At 49.3% G+C, this 26,544-nt stretch overlaps 2 protein-coding genes and 1 pseudogene across 9 annotated transcripts in view; all 3 read right to left on the bottom strand.

The window, feature by feature from the left end:
- Positions 1-8,728: 8,728 nt before the first annotated feature.
- Positions 8,729-10,637, bottom strand: MRPS26 (mitochondrial ribosomal protein S26). Its single transcript, XM_004433815.3, has 4 exons — positions 10,411-10,637; positions 10,167-10,313; positions 9,953-10,076; positions 8,729-9,250 (listed from the first exon to the last, which is right to left on the bottom strand). Exons 1-4 carry the CDS (start codon positions 10,620-10,622, stop codon positions 9,125-9,127), a joined length of 609 nt encoding a protein of 202 aa, XP_004433872.1. The 5' UTR covers positions 10,623-10,637; the 3' UTR covers positions 8,729-9,124.
- A 59-nt stretch (positions 10,638-10,696) lies between these two features.
- On the bottom strand, positions 10,697-14,494 carry GNRH2P (gonadotropin releasing hormone 2 pseudogene; annotated as a pseudogene).
- A 3,323-nt stretch (positions 14,495-17,817) lies between these two features.
- The window catches only part of PTPRA (protein tyrosine phosphatase receptor type A), a 164,977-nt gene continuing 156,250 nt past the window's right edge, over positions 17,818-26,544 (bottom strand). For 6 of the 8 annotated variants that reach the window (XM_087445509.1, XM_014790124.2, XM_087445512.1 and 3 more), the window contains 3 exons: positions 22,696-23,051; positions 18,945-19,080; positions 17,818-18,114 (listed from right to left, as the gene is read on the bottom strand). In XM_087445509.1, coding sequence (XP_087301635.1) covers positions 18,040-18,114; positions 18,945-19,080; positions 22,696-23,051 — 567 coding nt within the window. In that variant the 3' untranslated portion in view covers positions 17,818-18,039. The remainder of the gene's footprint in view (positions 18,115-18,944; positions 19,081-22,695; positions 23,052-26,544) is intronic. The other 2 variants (XM_087445513.1, XM_087445514.1) reach the window with 1 other exon arrangement.

The following is a 26,544-nucleotide window of genomic DNA, read 5'->3' as shown; positions in this document are numbered from 1 at the left end:
CAAACAGGAAAAAAAAAGGATATCCCTAAATCCAAAATATCAAAAAATACATTAAATGTAAATGGCCTAAGGACACCAATTAAAAGACAAAGATTTTCAGAAGGGATTGGAAAAAAAAAACGTAATCCAACTATATGCTGTCTACAAGAAACTCACTTGAAATATAATGATTCAGGTAGATGAAAAAGTAAATGGATAGACTTCTAGTTTTAGCTCTAACACGTAAAGAGCTTGGAAGTCATCACTCCCATCCTTACAACGAGAAAACAGTTGAATAAACGGAAAATTAATAACTTTTCTTAGACCCATCAGAGAACTGAGGTCAGAGGGAAAACTGCCACCCTGGAAATTAGAGACCTGTGAATATACACAATCAGAGCCAAAATCAGCTTACTGGGGAGTAGAAGCCACCGGAGTCAGCAACTTGTAGGAACACTTAAATGATAATTGACTAATTGCTGGAGATTGAGTATGGACTAGCTTGAGAGTTAAAAAATCCTAGGGGTCCAGTCTTGGGGGGTTCCCTTACAGTTTTGTGGGTTTTGCCTCCAGAAACACAATCAGATTCTCATAGTGAAGATTGGAGAAAAAATCCAGTAACCATTTTGAAATATACCCAGAGCACTGTCTGTAACAAAGTCCTGCCCTCAAGGGAAACTACTTTATCAGAGCCTTATCTGACCTGGGGGAAGGGAAATTAGACAATTCCAGCCCCCTTTAGCCTTCCTTTCTTACATAAGGGGAGAAAAAAAGAAAGGCTAAAATAGGCCTCTGAAGGTCACAGCCCAGGGATACAGGCCCATTTAAAAAAAAAGACAATTGGGCCGGCCCCGTGGCTTGGCGGTTAAGTGCGCGCGCTCTGATGCTGGCGGCCCGGGTTCGGATCCCGGGAGCGCCCCGAGGCACCACTTCTCCGTCCAACGCGAGGCCGAGTCCCACGTACAGCAACTAGAAGGATGTGAACCTATGACGTACAACTATCTACTGGGGCTTTGGGGGGAAGAACTGAATAAATAAAAATCTTTAAAAAAAAATAAAAATAAAATAAAAAAATAAAAAAAAAGACAACAAAAAACCTAAGATTTAATCATTAGATTATAGAATGCTTCCTCCCTCCACACTTTACCACTACACGAATAGGGCTCCAAAATAATAACAGTGGATTACAATTGAGAGAGCTGCAAGACACAGACTCTGTTTAAGAAGGAATCCTCAGGGCCAGCCCCGTGGCGGAGCGGTTAAGTGCGCATGCTCCGCTGCTGGCCTGGGTTCGGATCCCAGGCGCGCACCCATGCACTGCTTGTCAGGCCATGCTGTGGCAGCATCCCATATAAAGTGGAGGAAGATGGGCACAGATGTTAGCCCAGGGCCAGTCTTCCTCAGCAAAAAAAGAGGAGGATTGGCAGATGTTAGCACAGGGCTGATCTCCTCACAAAAAAAAAAATACAGATTCTTTTCAAAAGCACATGAGGGCCGGCCCCATGTCTTAGCGGTTAAGTGCTCATGCTCCCCTATTGGCGACCTGGTTCGGATCCCGGGCGCACACCACCGCACTGCTTCTCCAGCCATGCTGAGGCGGCCCCACATACAGCAACTGGAAGGATGTGCAACTATGACATACAACTATCTACTGGGGCTTTGGGGAAAAAAAAAGGAGGAGGATTGGCAACAGATGTTAGCTCGGAGCCGGTCTTCCTCAGCAAAAAGCAGAGGATTAGCATGGATGTTAGCTCAGGGCTGATCTTCCTCACACACACACACACAAAAAAGCACATAAAACATATTCACCAAAAGACTATATTATGGGTCATAAAACAATATCTAACTGATAAAACAATATCACAATTCTAATCAAAATTCCAGCAGGAATTTTTGTAGATACAGACAACCTGAATCTAAAATTTAAATGGAAAGGCAAAGGAACCAGAATAGCCAAAACAATTTTGTAAAAGAAGAATAAAGTTGGAGGAAACATACTACTTGATTTTAAGAATTACCATAAAGTTACACATCAAGACACATAGATCAGTAGAACAGAATAGAGAATCTAAAAATAGACCCACAAAAGTACAGACAAATGATTTTTAAAATACTGTATTTTGGGCCGGCCCCGTGGCGTAGCGGTTAAGTGTGCACACTCCACTACTGGCGGCGCGGGTTCGGATCCCGGGCGCGCACCGATGCACCGCTTCTCCAGCCATGCTGAGGCCGCGTCCCACATACAGCAACTAGAAGGATGTGCAGCTATGACATACAACTATCTACTGGGGCTTTGGGGAAAAAAAAAATAAATAAATAAAATTATTTAAAAATAAAATAAAATAAAATACTGTATTTTGAAATATTTAAAGACTCACAAAAATTGCAAAAATAGCACAGAGATTTACTTTATACCTTTTACCCAGATTCCCCCAAGATCTCCTACTGATAGCAGTTTACACAACCATAGTACATTGTCAAACCAAGAAACTGACAAGGTCAATTGATTTTTGACAAAGGTTCAAAGGAGAAAAGCTAGTCTTTTGAACAAATGGTTTGAGAACTACTAGACATCATATGTAAAATAATGACCCTTGACTTAAACTTTAAACCTTATACAAAAATTAACTGACATGGATTGTAGATCTAAATGTAGACTATAAGACTATCAAACTTTTAGAAGAAATAGCAGGAAAAAAATCTTTATTACCTGTGATTAGGTAATGAGTTCTTAGATATGACGTCAAAAGCATGATCCATAAAAGAAAAAAAAAGGATAATCTAGGCTTCATCAACATTTAAAAATTCAAATAAAAATCACAATGAGATATTATCTCACATCCATCAGGATGTCTACTATGAAAACCAACCAAACAGACAAACAAAAATAGAAAATAACAAGTGTCGGTGAGGCTGTAGAGAAACTGGAAACCTTGTGCACCGTTGGTGGGAATGTAAAATGGTGCAGTTGCCACGGAAAACAGTATAGTGATTCTTCAAAAAATCAAAAATAGGGGCCGGCCCAGTGACGCAGTGGTTAAATGCGTGCGCTCCGCTTCGGCGGCCCAGGGTTTGCAGGTTTGGATCCCGGGCATGCACCAACGCATGGCCGCTTGTCAAGCCATGTTGTGGTGGTGTCCCATATAAAATAGAGGAAGACGGACATGGATGTTAGCTCAGGGCCAGTCTTCCTCAGCAAAAAAAGAGGAAGACTGGCATTGGATGTTAGCTCAGGGCTGATCTTCCTCACACCCACAAAAAATTAAAAATTAAATTCTCACATGATCCAGCAATTCTACTTCTGGGTATATATCCAAAAGAATTGAAAGCATGGTCCTAAAGAGATATTTGTATCCTCGTATTCATAGCAACATTATTCACAAAGGCCGAAAGGTGGAAGCAACCCAAGTGTCCATTGATGGATGAATGGATAAACAAAATGTGGTATATACATACAGAGGAATATTATTCAGCCTTAAAAAGGATTACGACATGGATAAACCTGGAAGATATCATGCTAAGTCAAAAAGCCAGTCACAAAAGACAAATACTGTATGATTCCACTTGTATGAGATATCTAGATTAGCAAATTCATAGAGAGTGGTAGTTGCGGTGGGGGGGGGATGGGAAGTTGTTTGATTTCTGTGGTAGATAATGGCGTTATGGTTATTTTAGAAAATTACCTTGTTCTGAAAAGATATACGTTTAAGTGTTCAGAGATAAAGTGAAGCACCATGATGTCTGCAACTTTCCAATGAGTGACAGAGACTGAAACTGCAAATGCACAGGGGGCAACGGATTTAAGAGACAGCGCGGTTTTAGAGGAGACAGACTGGGAGAACAACGACTACCTAGGTTCCTAATAACCTTCCTTCATTTAAAAATAATGCAGTCAAAATTTACCAATCTTATCTTTTACAGTTTTATGTTTTTGAGGGCCTTGTCACTATCTTGATGAGACTGTCCTCTGCTGGAAATAAGGGGAGCTGCAGGGCAGATCTTGGCCTCCTCCAGTTCATTCCCAGTTTGACTGTATTTGGCACATAATTCTTCTTAGTCGACGGTACGAATTTGCGGCCATTCTCTAGCTTCATTAAAAATAATAATAACAGGGCCGGCCCCGTGGCTTAGCGATTAAGTGCACGCGCTCTGCTACTGGCGGCCGGGGTTCGGATCCCGGGCGCGCACCGACGCACCGCTTCTCCAGCCATGCTGAGGCCGCGTCCCACATACAGCAACTAGAAGGATGTGCAACTATGGCATACAACTATCTACTGGGGCTTTGGGGAGAGAAAAAAAAGGAGGAGGATTGGCAATAGATGTTAGCTCAGAGCCGGTCTTCCTCAGCAAAAAGAGGAGGATTAGCACGGGTGTTAGCTCAGGGCTGATCTTCCTCACACACACAAAAAAACTCAAAAAAAAAAATAATAACAGCATATAACACGTAGTGAGCACTTACTACTTCCCAAGCACTGAACTTAGCGTTACATGAATGTCTCATTTAATCACTACAACAATCTTACAGGTAGATACCAGTATTATCTCTATTTTACTTTTGAGGAAACTGAGGCACAGAGAGACTAAGAAATGTTCCCAAGACACTCAACGTAGTAAGAGGCGGAGCTGGGATTCAAACCCAGGCAGATTGCACCAGGCTTGTAACCACTGAGCTATGTAGCCTCTTACTGTGATTTCTCTAATTTTAATTTATTCATATGGATTTCTGGATTGAAGCAGTGAGTGGGGCAGTCATGCAAATACTCCAATCTCTCTTGGAGGTTTTTTTACAAGGTCTTATTTTATTTCTACTATAAACTCACAAAAGGGCTCAGGAAGCCACGAGGTGTGACTCAATCAGCTCAAATCACCCCAAATCAGTTTTCCCCTTAACAGCAGTTAGTATACTTGCAAAGATCATCCAAAAAAAAAAACCACAAACTTAAATTTTGCCAGGTCAGGAAGTAACTGAAATCCTGCAAATTTATTTAAGTTTTTTTCTAAATGCTGAATGTCACAGGCAGCAATAAAATATTCAGAGGAAAAAAACCATGTGTCTCACACAAGGAAGTGACAATCCTGATAAATGATGATAAAAGGGAGGTAGAACAGCTGCTTATAAACTGCTGTTTTCAAAAATATATATTTTAACGATGACTTTTGCCAAAGGTTAATTTGGAGATATTTTACATGAAACCCTTCTTGACAAATACAGTTTGTCAATTATTAAAAGTTAGAAGTAAACTATATTTGGTTTTAGACAAAATTACTTTAAAAGTATTGGAATGTTTTTCAGATTAAAAAACAAGCTAGTGATATGCTGTTTGTAGCTATTGATAATTTTTGCAGAATTTCAGAATGTATAAATCCCTATTGTCAAAATACATTAGTCTCAAATTTCATTTCACCTTCTTATTTTAAAAATTCCCCACAAAACAATTCTACGTATGTCACTCTAAATACTGTAAGTTGTGAGAAATAGTGTTTCTAAAAAATCAGGTTATACCAGTCATTCATCCATAGCTCTCAGTTCCACAGGAGGCTGGAGGCTGCACACTGTATTTCCCAGGCTTCCTTGCCATCTGGCTTCTATTATGACAATAACCTAGGAGTCTCTGACAAAAGATTTGTTTTTGAGGCCAGAGGAAGCGCGACTCCACGTTTCTCCTCAGCTTCTGGGGCACCTCTGGCAGCTGCAGCGGCAGCAGTGGCGGATAAGTGTGGCTCCTGGCTTCCTGCACGAGTAGCAGTCGCGGGTCACCCAGCACCAGCACCCGTAGGCTCCGGCTCTGGCAGGGACAGGGGAAGGTGCGGTAGCCATGGCTGATGTTTATACCTGTTGTGGATTTCCCAGACACTGAATCCCACTCCCAGACCATCTCCCCCAGCAGCCAGCATTAAAAAGGAAAAAAAAAAAAGCGTGAACACAACTTTCTCTGTTTTTTCCTTCAGCAAGGGGAAATGCCCAAACATTTCGGGAAGATTTTTGGGTGTCTGTGACCCACAGTCACTGTGGAGCACTGGTGAGGGTGGGGCTTATGCATCTCTCTTTTATGTCACTTTATTGGGCCCTTTTCTGGCAGTACAGTGTTCTTCCTTACAGGTTCTTGATCTCAAGGCCTTGCAGACTGAACTATGAACTTCACCCAGTGTTCTGTCTCTTGAGATGCGTGTTCACATTTACGGTTTATGCACTTACCTGCACTGGGGAAATATTCATCAAAGCACCCAACAAGAGAAATGCCTGCCTCCCGGGATTTGGGGTTGCAAATATGCTTCTGACTTCCTATTGAGGAAGGAAAGAGTTCGAAGCTTGACTCTTCCTATCAGAATTCAGAATTGTCCTTATTTCAGCAGTCAACCGGGCTTGTTTCCTAGCAACCCATTTGACTTCTGTACTTGTGTCAGGGAAATAACCACAGGGTAAGTTTCAGGGGAACGTGCCCAAAGATTTCAGGGAGTATTGGATACCCGTGACTGTATTCCACACAGAAAATTTGGAGTATACTGGAAAAATATGGGGAATGACTTTAGGCTTACTCAGGTCTAGTGTGGTTTCCTTGACGGAACAGATTAAGGAGGCACCCAGCATCCATCCATGTCTGCAAATGCATTCTTCTCTTTTCCTGTCCCCTTGGACCACTACAAGCATTTGCTCTCAGCTGGCAGCAGTTTACCATCACCACCCAGCCCAAGATGTGAACAACCCAACTCTCAAGACCTTGACCACCCACGCCCCGGACATCACAGTGGTCCACTTCATGGATGTCATGCTGCTTATCCTGGAGAATTGGAAGGGGCAAGAATCCTGAGTGTCTTGGTAAAATACCTATGCTCGACAGGGGAGATAAATCCTGGGAAAAAATTGCTCACTCAGCAAAGTTCCCGCAGGGTCCGCATACCTCTCCCCACAGTGAAACACAAACTGCACTTGCCCCCCAATCTACCTCTCTACCCCATTGTGCACAAAGCATAGTAAGCCTCTTCAAATCTTGGGGAAAGCACTTACATTTGGGTATTGTGCTCCAAATGCATTTACTGGGAGGCCCTCAGATCTACTACCCACAACTGGGGCCTTGTGCAAGGGAAGCTTCTCTAGGAGGTCCAGGCTCACATGGTCTGCAGTAGACCCAAACCATATTTGGAACTTAAGGTAAGAATCAGAAGAGACCCTGGTGTTTCTGAGCAAGACCGTGCCCATCAGATTAACTAGCAGGGTTCAACTGGAGATTAGGCATTCTTCTATAGGACACCACACAACTCTGCAACCTGGACCAGGTAGGATCTAATAGTTTACCTGTGCATATAGCAGTACTCTATGACCCATTAAATGCAGGTACTGATGGAATTGGGCTTGAGTTAACCCTAAAGGTACCAGTAAGCTGCCTATTTGTGCCTATACCGGTAAGATCACTGTGGGTGGAGAAGAAAAACGCTGAAACTTGGTTTACAGGTGGCTCTGCATGACATACTGGCAACAGCAGTGGATGCTAAGGAGTTACAGCCCCATGCACGACACTAAAGGACGGCAGTTAAGGAAGAGCAGCCCAAAGACAGAGCATAAGATGTGACACTGTCTCTTCTACCTGAAGACAGATGGCTTGCGTCTGGATCCTGGTGCAGATGAGCAGGGACTTGGTGAGAATGAAATTGGACTTCCTAAAACAGGCCCAGCGTCCATGTAAAAGCTCACCAAGGCTTCCACCGCAGAGGACCAGATGGTCCACTCCTCACAATAAAGCTGAAGGCTATCAGCAGTTGCCAATCCAAGACGCACCATGTATGCCCATCAGCTCTCACCCGAGCAGTTATGCTGAGCACCTGAAATCAAGGACTCCACTGTGCTGTGCCCAGGCTCAGTGCCAGGGAAGAAGAGAGCTATCTATGACCAGCATGAGGAGGGAGGCCATTGCCCTCAGGAGCACAGTGCCCTGATGGGGGCTGGGTGCAAGGCACTAGGATAACCACTGGCCCTCTGCCTTCACCTCTATTACCTGCTTTCTCACCTGAACGTGAGCCACTGTTCAGATTCCCTAAGAGCTTTTCATTTCTTGGGGGTTCTCAGATCCTCTCTAAAACATGGGAGTCAGGGAAAGAAGCTGCAATTCTGTTTTTCTCCCGTGGTGCTATCTAGGCAAGTTCAGGTGAAGGTTGCCAAGGGCCAGCAGCTCTGGCTCAGAGAAACAAGTCTCTTCAACCTCATCCCAGATGTTGCTCAAGGGTTTGCATATGAATAGGGGCCATGGATCTATAGGCTCACTCATTCAACTGTGTTAACTTTAATCACAAGTATTTCTAGTATCCACAGGGTTTGGTCCAAGTGTTTGTCAAACCACACTGATGTTGTAAAGCCTTGGTCACTCAGGCCTCTCCTGCCAGCACCCATCTGGTGTGTGGTTCAAGGCAGCTGGCAGTGCCAGGGCAAATGTGGGTCACTGAGGCCATGGGTGGAGAGAACCATCAGAAGAAATGGGGTCTCCTTCTTGCCTTCTGTGCCTTGGGCACACCAGACCCTGGCCAGCAAAGCCCAGGGTCAAGCAGATGCAGGTCTTTCGCCAATGGTTAGCCTGTGTCTCAGGTACCAGGTGATACCTGCTCCTGGCTGGAGCCCTACATTCCTAGCTCACTGGTCAGCAAACTTCCGTAAAAAGCCATATAACAAATATTTTAGACTTTGCAAGTCATATGGTCTCTCTTACAACTACTCATCTCTGCCACTGTAGTGTGAAAATAGTCAATGAATGGGTGCAGCTGTGTTCCAATAAACTTTATTTACAAAAACAGGCAGCAAGCCAGATTTGGCCCAAGGACTGTAATTTGCCAACCACTGGCCTCGATGACACTCAGGAGATGACCTGGATGCCCAAGGGGACTACGGCCCAACCTGCTCCTCTGTGACATGGAAACCTCTGAGGTCTGGTGCTGTGCTGAGAGTTGTACATGGGTGCAAATCAGGGTACTGTATGTGGGAGTTTCTGACCATGTGGTGGGTGCAGAGGTCAGAACGCGAGGGCTGCACTGCAATAGGTTGAGACTCCTTCTTCACAGGAAACACCAACTGCTTTATTCCAGATCACGCCCAGCCCTCCTACCCCCTTACACACATGGTCCCTGGATGGGCACTGTCTTTACTGGGACTTCAGCAGCCCTAGTGCTTCGGCCTGACCACCAGCCCCTCTCTGGTGATGGCCCAGTTGTAGCTCTTCGGTGAGTCCAGTGCTTCTTCCACCCGTGCCTGCAGGTTCTCTCGGGTGATGAAGTTTTTTGCCTCTTCCTATCGGGAGAGAGAAAGCCAGCTGAATGCGAGCTCCCAGCACACACCTGCTGGCGTTTAGCCCACTGAGGCAGAGGCTCCAGCTCTCCCTTGGGGAGGATGCTTGGAGCCTAGGTCCTCTCTGAGTGCCCCAATGACCTTCCAGTAGAAGAACATCAGGCAGCCTTGCCATATTCCTCTTTCTTAATCATCCGCTGGACATAGCCAACACCCCAAGCACACCAGCTGCAACAATCTCCCACCCGCTGGGTGGAATCAGTCCCTCAATGTTGCCTGGCTCCCTCAAACTCCTCCTTTTCTCTCTATTACTTTAATTCAAGCCTCATCCATTCTCACTGTATCACTTCTAACTGGGCTCCTTGCTTTTTGAGTCGCAAACCTGCCATCCTAGCCCAGAATATTTAACTCTTCAGTGACTTTATCACCCATAAAGCAAAATACAAACTCCTTGCGGAAGGCAGGAGTCCCTCCCAGAGGAACCGGCTTACCATCCGCTAGCCACTTGAACTCTCCCAAGTGTCAACTCTCACCTCGGGTCTTTGCGCCCGACAGGCACTCTCCTTGCACTCCTCCTCCCCCAAATCCTCACCTGCTAACTCTCCCTGCATGTAGCCAGGCCCCACCTGGCTGCGCCCAGGACTCCGACAGCCGCATAGGCTGGGTTCCCAGCCTGCAGCCCCACCCCCTGGAGATGCGGCCCACCTGCAGCTGCAGCACTTCCTGTTCCTTGAGCTGCGCCCAGGCCTGCGCCTCCCGGGCCTGGCGGGCCTTCTCCTCGGCCCGCCGCTGCTCCTGCTCCTGGGCCTCCTGCCGCAGCCTCGCTATCCTGGCAGGGGCGAGACGCCGAGACTGAGCGCGCCTGGACCTCCCGGGGCCGGCCCGGCGGCCCCGCCCCGCCCTGCCCCGCCCGGCTCACCGCAGCTCGTGCAGCCGCTGGTTCTCCGCCTGGTTCCAGGCCATCAGCTCGCGGTGCTCAGCGGCGTCCTCCAGCGCTTTGCGCTCTGCCAGGACCCCAGCCCGGGCCTCGTGCTGCTTCTTTCGCACCTCGGACACGAACTCCAGCCTGGGCAGAGATGCGCCCAAGGTCGGCACCCTCTTCGCCCGCCCGCCCCGAGACACACCCCGACGGCGCCGTCACATCTCCCCTCCGTCACACACACCTGAGGGCTCGCACGGTTTGGCGGTACTGCCGGTAACGCTCCGTCAGCACGAAGAACTCTGCAGGATCCACTGCGGGCGGGGTCGCCACGCGTCCGACCTTGGACTTGGCCGGCGGGTCGTGGCGGGTCTTGCGGCCCCGCACGGGCAGCAGCAGCAGGCCCGGCGGCCGACACGGGGGCCGCGCTCCCAGAGCGCTCACCGCACGCAGCATGACCGAGTCCGCCAGCGTCCCCCCGCCGCGGGGTGTCACGGGGGCCGGAAGCGGCCGCGGGGCACCACGGGACGTGTAGTCAGCTGGCTCCCCGCTCCCGCCCCCACCCTCTGGAGCTCGCCGGGCGGTGCGCGAGCCTGGGGATCTGCCCTTGCGCCCTCCCTGCGGGGCTCGGTCCCGCCCCGCGTCCTTCCCGCCTGCGGTCGGGCCTGCGTCCCTCCAGCCCCACGCGGGGAACAGTCTCAGTAGGAGAGAGAGAGGACGAAGGACAGAACTCGAGGCAGCAGCTTCGGACACCTCACATCTTTATTGGAGGGCGGCGGGGCGCGGCGTTGGGGGTCCGGTTGGGAGAGGGGGCGGTCATTCCAGCGGAAGCTCTGGTGATCTGGCCGCTTAAGTGCGGCCTTGCCCGCCCCTGCCTTGTTGACCGGATTTGGCCTTGCCCGCTCCTCCCCTCCCGACCCGACTTGGCCTTGCCGAGCAGTATGCGGCCCAGCCTGCTCCTACGTCCTGCGGACGCGCCCCCGACTCCTAGGGAATCCAGCGTGGGGCATCTCCAGCTCCCTGGGCATGGGGTGTTCCCCACCCTACACAAACCTGATATGTAAAAACCTGAGCTCACACCGACTTAATTTTTTTTTGCCTTACAGAAATTTACCACTTTCTCCTCTGGTTACTGTGCTCCCCTGGTGCACTTTAAAATGCAATTTGTAAAATAGTAATAAACCATCTCCCCACCACTGTCTTCTGCTATGGCCTTGGGAAGCTCTGCAACCACTGAGTCATTCCTAGTGCACATGTCAATGAGCACCTGGTTCTCAGGGCCCTGCTGCCTATTAGTCTAAAGTCGCACTCACTGGCCAGGGCCCTGCCCATCTTAAGATATATTGGCTTCTCTTGACTGTCAAGAAGCCTGGGGAACCCCACTGCCACCACTGTCTTATTTATGGAGGTTTCTAGTCCACTAGTGACTTCTAATCTTTTATTTGAATCTAACCTAAATATAAGTTGTCTAGAATTCTGGGAAGTAGGATAGCAGATGGCACCATGCTGTGGGCAGCAAGAGCACCAACAGCTGGGGATGCAGTGGCAGGGGGCATCTCAGTGATGTCTCCCCCTCCTCCCGCCCCATAACTCTCAGTTCTTAGCCTCGATGGCTCCTGGTGGCCTCTCACCCTACTTACCAGTGTGTTTGTACTAGGTGCTGCTTCCCACGGAGTTGTCACCAGGCCACAGTCCTGCCCTCCCAGGGCAAACTGTCCTCATGGGGAGCCAGGGCATCGCTTGGAAGGCTATGGGCAATCTGGCCTGGGCTGCTTGCTGCAGTGCCCAGGACCCTTCCTCAGAAAGGAGCCAAGGCTGCGCCTGTCCTCCCTACCCCAACCTGAGGCTCAAGGTAGGTGAAGGAGCCCCATCACCTACCTGGGGGCCTAGGGGCATGCTGGCAGTCCTGGGGTGAGCTGGAGGCTCGCTTTCCTCCGGGAACCAGCCATGCGACCAGTGCTGAGCCTCCGAAGGTCCAGGGTGGGGAGCAGCAGCAGGAGGCCTAGCCTGAAGCTAGCCATAGCAGGGCTGGTCCCAGGGACAGTGGACAGCACTGAAGGAGTCTGACACTCCCATACATAGCCCCTTCCTCTTCCTCCAGGGTCCCCTTGGACAACTGGCATTCAGGGGCAGCTTTAGTATCTCCTAATGCCCTTCTTTCTTCTGCCATTGCTCCTCATCCCAGGATTACAGGGGTCTGGACCCTGAGGGCTCCCGGCAACTAGCCTTCTCCCAGAGCTCCCGGGGCACAGAGGCTCCCAGCCTTGCCAGCTGAGGGCCCTCCCCAGTTGGTCAGGCCTACCCCTTCTTCCTTCAGGGATTCCAGAAGTAGGAGAAGATTGGAGAGGGGTACAGAGACATTCGTCAGGGGAGTTCTCCACAAGAGAGGCAGCAATGTGGGGGGGGGGCAGCAATGTGGGGGTACTGGGGCACTGAATGCTGGGGGACCAGAGTGGCAGCTTCTCTGCCCTTTCTCTGTGGCTTGCCATATCTCTTCCATGGCAGTTGGGGATGTGGAATGGATGTATGGTGGTGACAGGGGCAAGTGCTTCTACCTCTTGTCCCTCCCATTCTGGGGGCAGCAGGCCCAGGAATAGTGTGTTGTTGGGGGGAGAAGAGGGAAAGGGGGTTTTATGGGCATGGGTCAGGCGTAGAGAGACCTGGGAGGGGAAGAGGAGCAGTGTGCCACACACCTAGGATGGAGCTCTATCCAGAAGCCCCAGCCCTTGGGAGGGCAGCCTCGTCACTCACCGAAGAAGAGCTGTGGACAAGGTGGCTCCTCGAGGTGGCTCCTCCAGGTGATAGCGGGATCACAGACTGCCAGCCCGAGATTTATTGATCAGGCAGCTCCACCCCCTGCTCCAGGCCCAGACTCCAGTGACCTCTCAAAGAGGGAGGGGAGCAGATCGCCACCCACTCCCTTCCCTTCCCAGTATGTGTTCAGTGCTGGCCCTGGTGTCACCAGATGCTCCCTCCCCCCATCCTCCCAGGGATCTGAAGTCATAGGACTCCTGCTCCAGCCTGGCCAGGCTGTGCATCCTCAAGTTCCTGCCCTTAGATTTAGAAAGCCCTCACAGCCCTCCCTGACCTGAAAAGGAAGTTGTGGCCAGGAGAGGGGCAATGCCTGGTGGCTCTCTGGGTCCTACCCAGCTCAGGGCTCTCCCAAGAGGAAAAATGGCAGCGTAAGAGTTAAAAGGTCTGAGGGGAGGCTATGACCACCCTCCCTGAGGGCTTCTGTTTGCCCACCTGTAAAATGGGTTGGTGGAATGGTCCTCATCCATACACCTGGGCACCAGGGCTGGGTCACTCTAGGTGGAGGTAGGCTTGGGTGGGGCACACCTACCCACTGGTGCTCTCCCTCCTCCAAGCAGGCCCATGAGAGGGGGCCCAGCTAAGGGGGCAGTGCAGCTTCTGTGGGGCTATCAGCAGAGGTTAGGAATAATTTTGCCTCTCAAGATGCCAACCCCTCCCCATCCTGTGCCCAAGGCAAGACTACGCATGGATTTGGGCACAGCTGCCCTGGGACGCTATAAACAGGCTCCTGCCTCTCAGTCTGCGTCAGCTCGGCTTTCTAGTCAGCTCAGCTTTCTACCGTAGCCATCAGCCTCTGGGGGCCAGAGGCCTGTTTACAGGGTTAACAGCCAATCTCCGCATTTGAGTTGAACAGCAAATGTGAGGGCCAGGGTCAGGCTAGGCATCGTGGTGGCCAGTCATTGGGAGAGCAGATGCGTCAAATCCTGTGGCAAAGATGGGGGAGGGGGTGGCATAACGGGCACCATAGGCGGTCGTGGGCACCTGGACTTCAGCTGTCCAGGTAGGAGGGCACACGTGAATTTCCAAATTGACTTATTTAGCAGGGACCTGAAACGAATGTGTGGATTGTATGTTCAGTTAAATTGTTTTGGGAAATACACTGACTTTGTTCCTTTATGTACACGGTGTTTATTTTAAAGAGGAATGGGGTGCCTTTATTTCTTCTGTAATTTGTGTTTTTTCCTGAAAAATCCACATTAGAACTAAGCTTCCCAGGGGATGCTCTGGTCCCGTTCTTTCTGGCAACATCCTTAGCTTTTCAGCAATGTGTGATGTCCCCTTCCAGACTATAAACTCTGAAGTCATCCTCGTATCCCTCTCAGCAGGGCACAGAAAGCCATTTGTTCACCACTGAGCTCCAACTAATGCTCAGACATCATTCCAGTCTGGGAGCTGCTTATAGTCAGCTGGGAAAGCGGAGGTTTAGAGTTGGATGCTGAGGTGCTGTTGGAGCACAGAGGGGCACAAGCCCCTGAGCAGGTGGTCTGGGGTGAAGGATGAAGAGTTAGCTAGAGTCGTGGAAACAAGGCAGCAGTGGGTGCTCCAGTGTAAGGAACAAAATGGAGAAGAGCCAACACAGGAACTGCCAGTGGATCCTGACTGGAGCGTGGTGGGAGTGAGGGTGAGAAGCGGGTAGGCAGAGTGCTGGAGGGCTGCAGGAAAGGGCAGTGGACTCTGGAGAGACGGGGTGAACCCCCTGGGTGTGAGGAGCCTGAGACTGGTGCCTCTGGGCCATGCTGGTAGAGTCACAGCAAGAAGCAGGATATGCAGACCTGGAGCTGGGGGGGCGGGGGGGGGGTGCATGGAGGGCTGAGGATGCACAACGTACAGACCACAGGAATGCCTGGCCTCTGAGGAAGGAGACCACGGAGGAGCAGGTACAGAGTGAGGATAGAAGTCAGAAGGGAGTCACCACACCGGGGGGGGAGAGCTAGTGGATAGACAGACAGTGGATCCCTGGGGCTCAGCACGGAGGCCACCTTGACAAGATCAGGTAAGAAAGGAATGTGTGGGAATGAGTGGGGAAGAGGGAAAGTGTAGAATTTTCAAGAAGTCTAGAATAAAGGAAGAACTTAGGCCTGCGGGATGTGCCTTTTTTTTTTAAATGAAAGACGAGCATTTCGGCGGCGGCGGGGGGGTGTGGGGGGTGTTATAAGGAAACTGAAAAACCAGGAGGGGGATGACTGGATGAAGTGAGATCTCCGAGAGTGTGGCAGGCCAGAGTTTTGGGTGTGCAACGGGCATGGGATGTCACTCCCCCTGTTCTGAGAAATCCTCACCCTGCTCTACCCCATGGGTCACGACTGACTGGCTGAGGGGCGGGCACTGGATGAAGCAGTCACCCCTGCCCTTCCCACACAATTGTGCCGTGTGAGCCCCAGTACACTTCCCTTTTAGCCTAGACTAGTTCCGGTCAGTTCACGTCTCTTGCGACCACGTGAGGCCTGGATAATACAAGGAAAAGAAAGGGGTGAAGAGGGAAGGATGAGTGATACCTTATAAACTGAGGGAGAGAAGCGGAGCAAAGAGCTGAGATAATTCCTGCTTGAAGAACATCTGTTTAGCAACCAGGTGATATTTAAAATATTGGCCCAGCCACTGACCAAATCAGCATGGACTCCAGCGCATGTGCAGCTGCTTAATACCAGTCCTGGCAGCAGGAGACAGGCAGCCTGCTGGGAGGTGGGGAGGCAGCACAGGGCGTAAGAACAGCTCACCTGCATGTCCGCTGTGTGGGTTGCTGACCCAAGGCCTGCCCTCCTCCATCTGCCTGGACATGGTCACACAAAGGCACCAAACGGTAGTTTGCAAGGAGCTAGGGTCTCCTTCCCAAACATGGCACCCTTCATCAGAAATTCCTGATTCTGTCTTTGATTAATTTATTCACGCTTCTTTTATTTATTTATTTTTGCTGAGGAAGACCGGCTCTGAGCTAACATCTATTGCCAATCCTCCTTTTTTTTCCCCCCAAAGCCCCAGTAGATAGTTGTATGTCACAGTTGCACATCCTTCTAGTTGCTGTATGTGGGACGCGGCCTCAGCACGGCCGGAGAAGCGGTGCGTCGGTGCACGCCCGGGATCAGAACCCAGGCCACCAGTTGCGGAGTGCGCGCACTTAACGGCTAAGCCACGGGGCTGGCCCTAATTTATCCATGCTTCTTTTAAAACTACTGACTTTTGAATTTATTGCCCCTTGAAGTTCCTTGGTTCCTACAGAAGGACTGAGTACATCTACTGACTCATACTCACTTCTTGCAAGCTTCCAGTGGTGGTCTGTGTGGCGCCCCTGCCTCCTGCAAATACTCTGAACATGTGGTGCAGAACTTGGCTCCTATCTTGGAGCCACCATGTCTTTGTCTGCCTGGACTCTGAGGCCCTCTGCAATGTGGCTCCACTTGACCTTTCCTCCTTTCACTCCTCTAAATTTCAGCATCCCTCGGGTCCAGTTCAAGTCCCACCTCCTCCAAGCAAAAACAGCAGCAATGACCTCTGAGCCTGCCTCCACGGACCAGGCTAGGGTGCCACCTCTCACTCCTGACAGCCCCTAAGGAGCCCAGGGCCTGCCCCTGCTCCCCAAGAAAGATCCCACAGGCCACAGGGCTCTCTCAGCCCTGCACTGACAGCCATGGCAGTTTACTCTCCTGTTTCTGTGATGAGCTGCTCATCAGGATAGGAGGCAGTGGACAGACCCACACTCCCAGCTGTGCCCGCAACTAAAGACTACATTTCCCAGCATCTTTTGGCTGGTTTTAGCCAATGGGATATGAGTAGAAACAAAAAGTGCAACTTTAGCTTCGTGTACTTAAAAATGAAGTTCTTGCTCTCCATGGGAAAAGACAGTGACCTGGCTTCAACCATGAGCATGAGAATAACATCCTAAGGACACTGGGACCATGAGATGGGAGGATACTAGGTTTCTGGAAACTGTTACCTGAGAAATAAATGAACATCAGCCTTATTTAAGATACAAAAGTTAAACACTTTTGTCTAACATGTCAGGCTTGAAATCAAGTTGGGATCTAAGAGTTCCACCATCCTGGCCTGTGGATCTGAGGCACTTCCACATAAAAGTCCTGGAAATGAAGACAGATATGAAAGGAAATGGAAGCTGTTTAACACAATAAGTATAGAAATAAAGACTTACTCTGGACAGAGTGACACAATCCAGATAGTTTTGTAACAAAGCACCAAAGACTGGAAAGGTACGATTGGCCTCAGCCCCAAAGCTGTGCCACCCCTCTCTCCTCACGCCCCAGCACTTAGGGAAACAGGACGCTGGCCATCTTCCCAGGGAGCGAGGCTGGCTGGGACCACTGCACCAAAGACGTGCTGGGAGCAAAGGGAGGGTCCTGGCAACGAGCGAGGAGCCAGAGGGGGTAGCGCTTATTGGAAAGGAGGACTGTGGCCTCTCTGTGGCCAATCGAGACAGAATAGGAACAGCAGGGCCAGGAATGGCCTAGCAAAGCCCTAGCCCTGGTCTGGCTGCCCTACCCCAGACAAAGGGAGAGACGTTTCCTCAGGGAGTCAAAGCTTTATTACCTGATAATCCCTAGTGTGGTGGCAGAGATACCACCCTGGTCCCTTTACTCCCCGTGGTGAGATATGGGTGGTGGGAAAAGGGGTCGGGGTGGGGAGGAGAGAGATCATTTACAGAGCAGGGAGGGAACAGTGGCCTGAACGGGGACAACCAATCTCCTCAAAAGCTCTGAGAAGTTTGTGCTTTTTTTCTTAGTTGATGCCAAGATACCTGGAATGGGTTTTGTGTTTCTTCTTTAGGAAAAGATGTATAAACCAAAGAATAATACAGCCCAATTTCCAGGAAGAGGATTTCACGATATCAATCCAAACGTCACACTATTTAATTCCCCAATAAAACATTGGAAAAAGGACTATCAGTGCTAACACATTTACATATAAAATCTCCACCTAATATGTAATAGAGGCCTATGTACCAATTTCTAAAACAGTTATAAGATATATACACAATTTTGGGTATATTAACAAAACAGAATATTACAAAATATTAAAGGCAATTCTGTCCACGGGGCCTCCTCGCCTCTTACTTGAAGTTGGCATAATCTGAGAATGCGTCAATATATTCCTGCACCACCTTGTAGCAGAACTCATACTGTTCCTGGAGAGGCAAAGGAGAGGGAAAGCCAGGATTACTGTAGGGAACAATGCACCTGCAGTTACTGACGGACCCACTTTTTTTTAAATGGAAAATTGAGAGGAAATGAATGTTTTTGGACTTCCACCCGAGCCCTGATCTGCCCGCCAGAGTTCTGACAGCATCCCTCTCTGGGCTGAGTGCACCCAATCTTCTATAGATAGCAGTGACCACACATGAAGATGACAGTCCTAGGCCTGCAGAGGTCAGAGGTGAGCGTGCTGGGCTGGCACCCTGGGAAGATGGCTCTGTGTGGCCCACACCTCACCATGGCTACCAGGCTGGAGGTGCCACGGTTCTCAAAGCCTCATCAACTCCCAAACCTCTTAAAATTTCCTTTTCTTTCCCCTTCAGACAGTTCCAGATCCATGGGGTACAGGAACATTTTTAGATGCCTGTCCCCATACTCGGTGCTTACCAGTCATCTAGACTGTCAAGAGTCAGACCTTTTAACAGGGAGCCTGAGCAGAAGAAAGGAGGTACTCCTGAGTCTTCCCTACCCTAGGACCCATGAGAAGTGAAGAAGAGCCCTGTGGGGCACCTAGGCACCCTCTTCTAGCCTTCACAGAGGCCACTTGCATCTCTTATTGGTGTGGGACTATCTCCCCACTGCTCTCCTGCCTCCCAAAGCTCATTCTGTCTCTCTGGAGCACCTTGGGGAAGGATGAGTCCGTGGTTACACAGTCTTTGACTATGAGATGGGCCCCTTGGAAGAGCCTCTCCCCTGAGCTGGCCCTGACAGAGAAGTGCTGCAGACAGTGTGGCGGCGTGGACAAATACGTGGGGCAGCATACCAGTGTCTGGACCATGTGTGGCCTCTGCAGCCGCAGGCTCTTGACGGTCTGGAAGACATCCAAAATCCCCTCTGCTTTCACCCGTTCCAGGACAGTGCTGAGGGCACAGAAGGTCCCTGTCCGTCCTGCCCCAGCGCTGTAACAAAACAGATACACTTATCACACCTGCTATGGCCCTCTGTGCCAAGGAGACGAGTGAAATGGCAACGAGCAGATAAAGGCTGAGGTTGGTGCTCCTGGGAAGGTCTGTCATCTAATGGAGCTGCTAGGGGTGGGGGCAGGAGGCCCATCTGCTCCTCTCCATATAAGCCCCATGTTCACACAGCTCTGGGAATGCGAGTACACCCCTGCTGCCCTTTCTGCATGGCCCACTTTGCTTGCTGAGGGACTCGCCTGTGGGACAGTGGTGAAGAACCTCACACTCACCCACCCCAGCACTGAACCTTCACTGTCCACCTATAAACATGCCTGGGTTGCCCTGACCTGCTGCTCACTCATGTTAGAGTTCTAGTCCTTGCTTTTCTATCCTTGACAAGCCCTGCCCCTCTGCACTGGTACATGTCTGCTGATTCTTTTCCTTGCCCCTCGTTTTCTTCCTAAATCCCACGAGTCCAGACTCTCACCTTGAGACTATCCACCCCGTTCAATGTCATCAGTTGATTCACTACCAGACCTTTACTGAGGTAGCAATATCCCCAGACAATAAGATATGCAGTATGAGAAGGAATAAAAGCAACAGGAGTTCTAGGCAGGGTGGGGAGAGCTGCTACTGTGAACACGGTGGTCAGGGAACGCTCTCTAACAAGGTGCCATGTGAACAGACACCTGAAGGTGAGGGCAACACCCAATGGCTGGCTGGGAAACGAGCATCTCAGGTACAAGGCAGGAGTATGTCTAGGTGCTGAAGCCAGTGTAGCTGGATCTGAGAAAGGAAGGAGCGTGGCAGTGGTGAGGTCAGAGCACTCAAGGAGAATGCCAGTCCCCTGGTATACCCCCTACCTGGCCTGGGCAAGGAGCCCTCAGACCATGTTGGGCCTTGTAAGCCACCGACTGTTAGGCTTCTCCATAAAGGAGTGATGCCGTCTGACTGAAGTTTTTAAAGGATCTCTCAGGCTGCTGTGTTGAGCACAGATAGAAGGGGGAAGGGTAGGAGCAGGGAAACGAGTGAAGCCAGTAGAGTTACTGAGGAGAGGGGAGAGTGGCTTGGACAGAGGGCCATGGTGGAGGGAGTGATAACCACTTGATTCTTTTTTTTTTTAAAGATTTTATTTATTTTTTCCCTCCAAAGCCCCAGTAGATTGTTGTATGTTATAGCTGCACATCCTTCTAGTTGCTGTATGTGGGACGCGGCCTCAGCACGGCCGGAGAAGCAGTGCGTCCGTGCATGCCCGGGTTCCGAACCCGGGCCGCCAGCAGCGGAGCCTGCGCACTTAACCGCTAAGCCATGGGGCCGGCCCCTAAACACTTGATTCTGAAATTATTTTGCAGGTAGAGCATTACATGTATATATGTGAGAAAAAGAGAAGAGAACAGGATGGCTCCAAGGCTCCTCACCTGAGTTAAGTGGCTGACTGAAATGCCACTTTCTGATTTGGGGAAGGCTATGGAAACAGCAGCCTTGGAAAGAAAGATCAGTTCTGATTTGGACTCTTTTGAAGATGCCCAAGTGGAAACATTGAGTAAGTAACTGGATATATAAATCTGGAATACTGGGGAGAGGGTGACAGAGATTTGGGAGTTGGTACTAAAGTCAGGAGAATGGATGAGTTCACCTAGGGGAGTAACTGTCCGTTGACAGAGAAGAGGTCCAAGGACTGCGCCTTCAGCCACAGATGGGGAAGAATCGGCAAAGGAGACAGAGAAAGAACAGCCAATGAGGATGAAACCCAGGAGAGAAGCTATGCTGAAAGCAAGCCACAGAGAAGTGAGTGATCAGCTGTGTCTAATGCCAATGAGGGCCAAGGTATAATGAGACTGAGAAGTGATCACTGGACTCAGCAATGTGGAGGTCACAGGTAGCCCTCACAGGGGCAGCTGCATTGGGGTGTGTAGGGGGGATTAACTGGAATGGGCTCAAGAGAGGCTGGGAGGAGAGGAACTGGAGAGTTAGTATGGACAAATCTTTCGAGAAACTTTACTATTAAGGAAAACAGAGAAATACAGGGGTAGCTGGAGGGGAATTGGAGGCAAGAGGTTTTTTTAAAATATTAAGATGGGAGAAATTATAGCATATTTGTATGAAGATGGTAGTTATGCAGAAGAAAACCTGATGATGTAGGATAATGAAGTCAGGTCCCTGAGGAGACAAAAGGAGAAATGGTATCCAAGTGGAGCTGGGTGTGGCACACAGACTTTAGCTTGGCCCCCAAGATCCCTGTCTCCTACTGTTCATGCCCTTGTGTGATCCCCTCCCCTTGAGCATTATAGCAAGGGTGATGGGATGTACACAATTACATGTATGTGATTATGTTACATGAGATCATAATGCCTGTCTTATAAGGAGATATTCTCTCCTCTGCCGGCTTGGAAGAAGCAAGCAACCATGCTGGGAAGGTCCATGTGGCAAGGACCCCAAAGCAATGAATGCTACCAACAACCAAGTGACCTCAGAAGTGGATCCTTCTCTAGTTGAGCCTCAGATAGGACCTCAGCCCTGGCCAACACCTTGACTGCAGTCTTGTGAGACCCTGAAGCACAGGACTCAGCTAAGATGTGCTCAGACTCTTGACCACAGAGACTGTGAGATAAATGTGTGTTGTTTTAAGATGCTAAGTTTGTGGTAATATTGTTACACAGCAATAGATGATTAATGTATCTGGTTTCAGAGAGAGGTGAGACAAGTCATTCACTGAACAGGAGGGATGCAGGGTCCACAAAACCCATGCAGGCAGATGAGGAGCAGTGGTGGTGGGAGCATGTGGAAGTTCTCTCTGATTGCTTCTCTTTCCTTAGACTAATAGAAAACATGGTCATTTCTTTCTTTTTTTTTTTTTGCTGAGGAAGAGTCACCCGGAGCTAACATCTGTTGCCAATCTTCCTCTTTTTGCTTGAGGAAGATTTACCCTGAGCTAACATCTGTGCCAATCTTCCTCTATTTTGTATGTGGGCCGCCGCCATAGCATGGCTGCTGACGAGTGGTGTAGGTCCATGCCCGGGGAACCAAACCTGGGCCACTGAAGCAGAGAGTGCCAAATTTAACCACTAGGCCATGGAGCCAGCCCCAAAACGTGATCATCTCTTAAATATGAGAATGGGAGAGGTGTTGGAGGTTTCAGAGGAGGTGTGAATTAATCATCTAGGTCAAAGGCTGGCAAGATTTTCTGTAAAGGTCCAGACTGAAAATATCTTAGGTTTTACTGGAAAGAGACAAAATTGAGTTATAACGGTGTATTTTTCAAGTATTTTTTCAAAATACTTGCCCTCTTCTCTTTTCCTGTGTTTCTTAGGAGGCCAGGCCCTCACCCCCATCCTGCCCAACTGGTTTTTCCACTGTCAGCCTCCCCTGCTGCTCTCCTGTACCCATCACCATCCCAAATGCTCCCCTGTCCAGTATCTTAATGTTATTGGTTCCGTAGCACAAGCGTGAAGTTCAAACTCCAAGATTCTCTTTCACCATCGGGCATATCCTGGTCATCAAACTTGATTGCCATGTGCTCACTAAAATCTCACTCTTGTCTGGCTTTCCTCCCTGTCTGACACACACTCACCATCGCTTCCCCCTCTCCCCTCTGAGGGCTGAGGCCAGCGGTACCTGCAGTGCACAGTGATGGGGTGGTTCCCTGACTGCTGCTGCTGCTTCTGCACAGCTGCGATGATGCTGATCATGCCCTTTCCATCACTGGGGATGCCCACTTCAGGCCAGCCGTGGAAGTGGAACTGCCGGATCTGCCGACTCTTGTTCTCCTTTGGAGGAAGAGGGATCAGAGAGGTAGGGGCACCCCTGCCTTCCCTGTGGGAGAAGCCTACAACCAGCCATCTTACCCTGGTGTTGGTGACCAGGAGGTCTCTGACGGTGTAGCTCTCACATTCCTCCTCCTTCTTTAGCTCCACTGTGATGTCTCCATATGACACCAGTCCATCAGAAGGCCAGTACTGGGCACATTTTTCCTGGAGGGACAAATGGGAGAGGTGAGGGGCTCAGAATACCACATGTGGTTGAGGCAGGGCTGTCCCATAAGCCTGCCCCTCTCTCAATACATCTACCTCTTATGCCAACACATTTCATCCCCAAATTATCAAAAACTCAGAGGGTCATTACATTACTTAACATCATTCCAATTAACCTCTGATCCTTACCAGGACATCTATATTTAACAACTTAATTTCACTACCAGAGATAATCACTTAACTTTTTGTTGTTACTTGTTCACAGTCTAATTTGCAACACTGACAGTCTCTGAAGAACTCTGACCATTGCCTCACAGCTTCATCCAACCCTCAGTGGCAGGCGGAGAGAGAGAAGGAGTGAGTGTCTTTGTTCCAATTCCCTTTTTTAACCCCTGCTCCCTTGGGGTGTTTCCAGGTTTTATAGCTGCTTACATATGTCAGATTGCTAATCCAGAAAAACTGAACTCAATTACATTCCCACCAAGTTGTAGTACTTGCATTTCTGTCCTTGCTAGTGAGCAGGAGATGGTTTACTGTCTATCTTTGCTTGCACCTGGCTCAATTCCCTCTACAGCTCCTATGGGCAGAGGTTGCCTCTTTTCATCTTTATATTCCCAGCACCTGCACACTGTCTGCATAAGGTAAGCTCTCAGTAAATATCTGGTCAATGAATTTTTTAATGTCTGCAGAACAAGTCAGGGTATAAATACATAAATAAAACAAAATATAGTTATACTGTCCATTTCTTTAGAGCATTTTAGGGAAGATCTTAGATACTTCACTGTTGGCAATTCAAAAATACTCAACCATAAATGTACTCTATGTTCACTGGAAAAGATTTGGTAAAATTAAGAAAAGTGCAAAAATAAAAATCACTGACAGTCTCTCAATTCAAATAAAATCACTATTAAAAGTCCATCTTAGTGACTTTTGTTGCTTTTCATATGTGTGATCATTCATTATCCCCTTTATAAATGACACTGAGCTCATTTTAAAACACAGGATTATTAAAGTGGGGGATCAAGGAAATGCCACAGACCAGAGCTTTCCTACGTGTGCCCACTAGGAGCCCTGATGGTACCTTGGGGGTCACGGCTCTGGGCCCTCTCTTCAAACAGGACAGCTTTTAAAAAAATTTTAACTAAGGCTCCCCTTACCCAGAGATTACATGGTTTTAGGGCACTGGAGGGTGGAGTGAGGTTGCTACCACAGCTCCCTCCCAACATGGCCTTTACACAGTTGATCAGCCAGGACTGAAGACTGGGGCCTTAAAGCCATTAGAACTGCTAAGATACAAATGGGCTTGAGAGCAACAAAGTGTAGGAGCTAGAATCACACTACGACAAGAAAAAGTAATACTATGTTCCCACACTTAAAGGCTTTCAGATATTTTAGATCTTCTTAGTTTAGGCAGAGGCATAACAGAAAAGAAAAGGGGTAGATTGGAAGGAGGCCCCAGGGAAGCAGAGTTGGGGAACTATCGAGAGAGCTCCCTCTTCAAACTGTGGATAGGGAGTTGGTCAACAGTGAAAGCAAACGGGGAGCCTGCTCTGACTGATGAATGAAGACAACTACCTAAGGTGGTTACCTGTGGTCGGGACCAACCAAGAGGTTAAAACAGTGCTGCAGGGGCCGGCCCCGTGGTGTAGCGGTTAAGGGCCTGCGCTCTGCTGCTGGCGGCCCAGGGTTCGGATCCCGGGCGCACACCAACACACCGCTTGTCACACCATGCTGTGGCAGTGTCCCATATAAAGCACAGGAAGATGGGCACGGACGTTAGCCCAGGGCCAGTCTTCCTCATCAAAAAGAGGAGGATTGGCATGGATGTTAGCTCAGGACTGATCTTCCTCACAAAAAGAACAACAACAACAAAAAAAACAGTGCTGCAGGGTGAGTCTCAAGGTGACACAGCTATTGTAGGGAAGCAGGTATGGTGTGCTGAGAGAAAACAAGGTTGGGAACCTTAGGGGTTATGATTTAAGGGATGATATGAAGAGAAGCCACACAGATGATTATAGATGCTGAACTGATGGCACGAACATATTCTACTCAGCCAGGCGAAGGCTACAGGGTTTATTTAATTCAGCCCTCTGTGTGTGCTCAACAACACAAACAGAGGAAGCAGGTTGAACTTAAAAACAAAGCCAGCTATTTGAGAGAAAAAGGGAGCAATGGAAGGAAATGGTACCCAGGGATGCCTCTCGTGACTGTGGGGAGGGAGGTGGCAGAAAGAGCTGTTACTGAAGTAGCACTAGTTCAGAAGGCTGAGTTAAGCTGCTGAAGGCAAGGTCTTAGGGGAGAAGGCACAGGCTCTGGAATATTCAACAACAGCAGCTTCAGTTCAGAGATCTGTTGAGGTGACTCTTCTCTGGGCCAAAGGACAGGGACCTCCTTCCACAGGAGGCAGAACACGGGCCTGAGGAATGCAGGGCAGGGGCCAGCAGTGGCTGTACCCAGTGTGGCCCAGAACTAAAAATGCCTTGGGATCCAGCTGACGATGGAGACATGAGAGCACCGAGCTGGAGACCAGGCCTGAGGGGAATGCAAGGCCACAACAAATATAGGACCCTGCTCCCAAGGAGGAGAGGCTGTGACCCATCTCAGACACTATGTCCCACTCAGCATCCAGAGGGCAGATGGGGACAAGGGAAAAAGGTAACTAGGAGATTTAAAATAAGCAAGTGCAACTGAGAGGAAGAGGGACCCAATTCAAGTCTTGGGACTAGATAACAACATGAAAAGTTTCTAAACTTATCGTATGCATGGGCAGATTTTCCCTCAAGATCTCAGGAAGACCAAAGAGGATTTTAAGACAAGGAGTGACATAGACTTCTATTTTCAAAAAGATCACTGGCTGCCATGTGCAGAAGTGACTAAAACGGTTGGGAACAGAAGCAGGCAGACAGCTTGCCAGGCTACTTTGGTGTTGCAGGTGAGAGACAATGATGGTTTGTATGAGGGTGACAGCAGTTACACTGGAGAGAACGGGACATGCTCAGCATATGTCAGGTCTCAGTGACAGACTGGATGCAGGGAGCGAGGAAAGGGGAGTAATGAAGGTAACTCCTAGACTTCTGACACGAGCAGCTGGGTGGAAGGTGGTACAATTTACTGAGATGGGTAAGAGTGGGGTGGACTAGTATAGGGGGAAGGAGGAAACCAAGTTTTATTTGGGCCATATGAAGTTTGAGACCCTTAAAAGACATCTATGTGAAGATATCAAGTAGGTATGTGGATTCATCAGTCCACAATGGGAAGGTGGGGTGGTAACTGGGCTAGAAACAGATTTGGGAATCCCTGGCATATGGATAGGATTTAAAGCCACAGGACAGGATGAGATCCTCAAGGAACAGTGTGTCAAAAGAAAACAAAAGTGGGTTAAGGCCTAAGTCTAGGACACTCCAATGATTAGAGGTCATGTAGAGGAGGAGGTGGTTACAAAGGAAATGAAAGGAGCTGCCAGGCCAGTGAGGGGGTGACATACTGGAAGTCA

Source organism: Ceratotherium simum, chromosome 21 (genome assembly GCF_057802395.1).
Source record: "Ceratotherium simum simum isolate JZ-2026a chromosome 21, ASM5780239v1, whole genome shotgun sequence".
Taxonomy (NCBI): domain Eukaryota; kingdom Metazoa; phylum Chordata; class Mammalia; order Perissodactyla; family Rhinocerotidae; genus Ceratotherium; species Ceratotherium simum.
The sequence above is the reverse complement of the archived record's forward strand: the minus strand, read 5'-3'. Positions and strand labels throughout refer to the sequence as shown.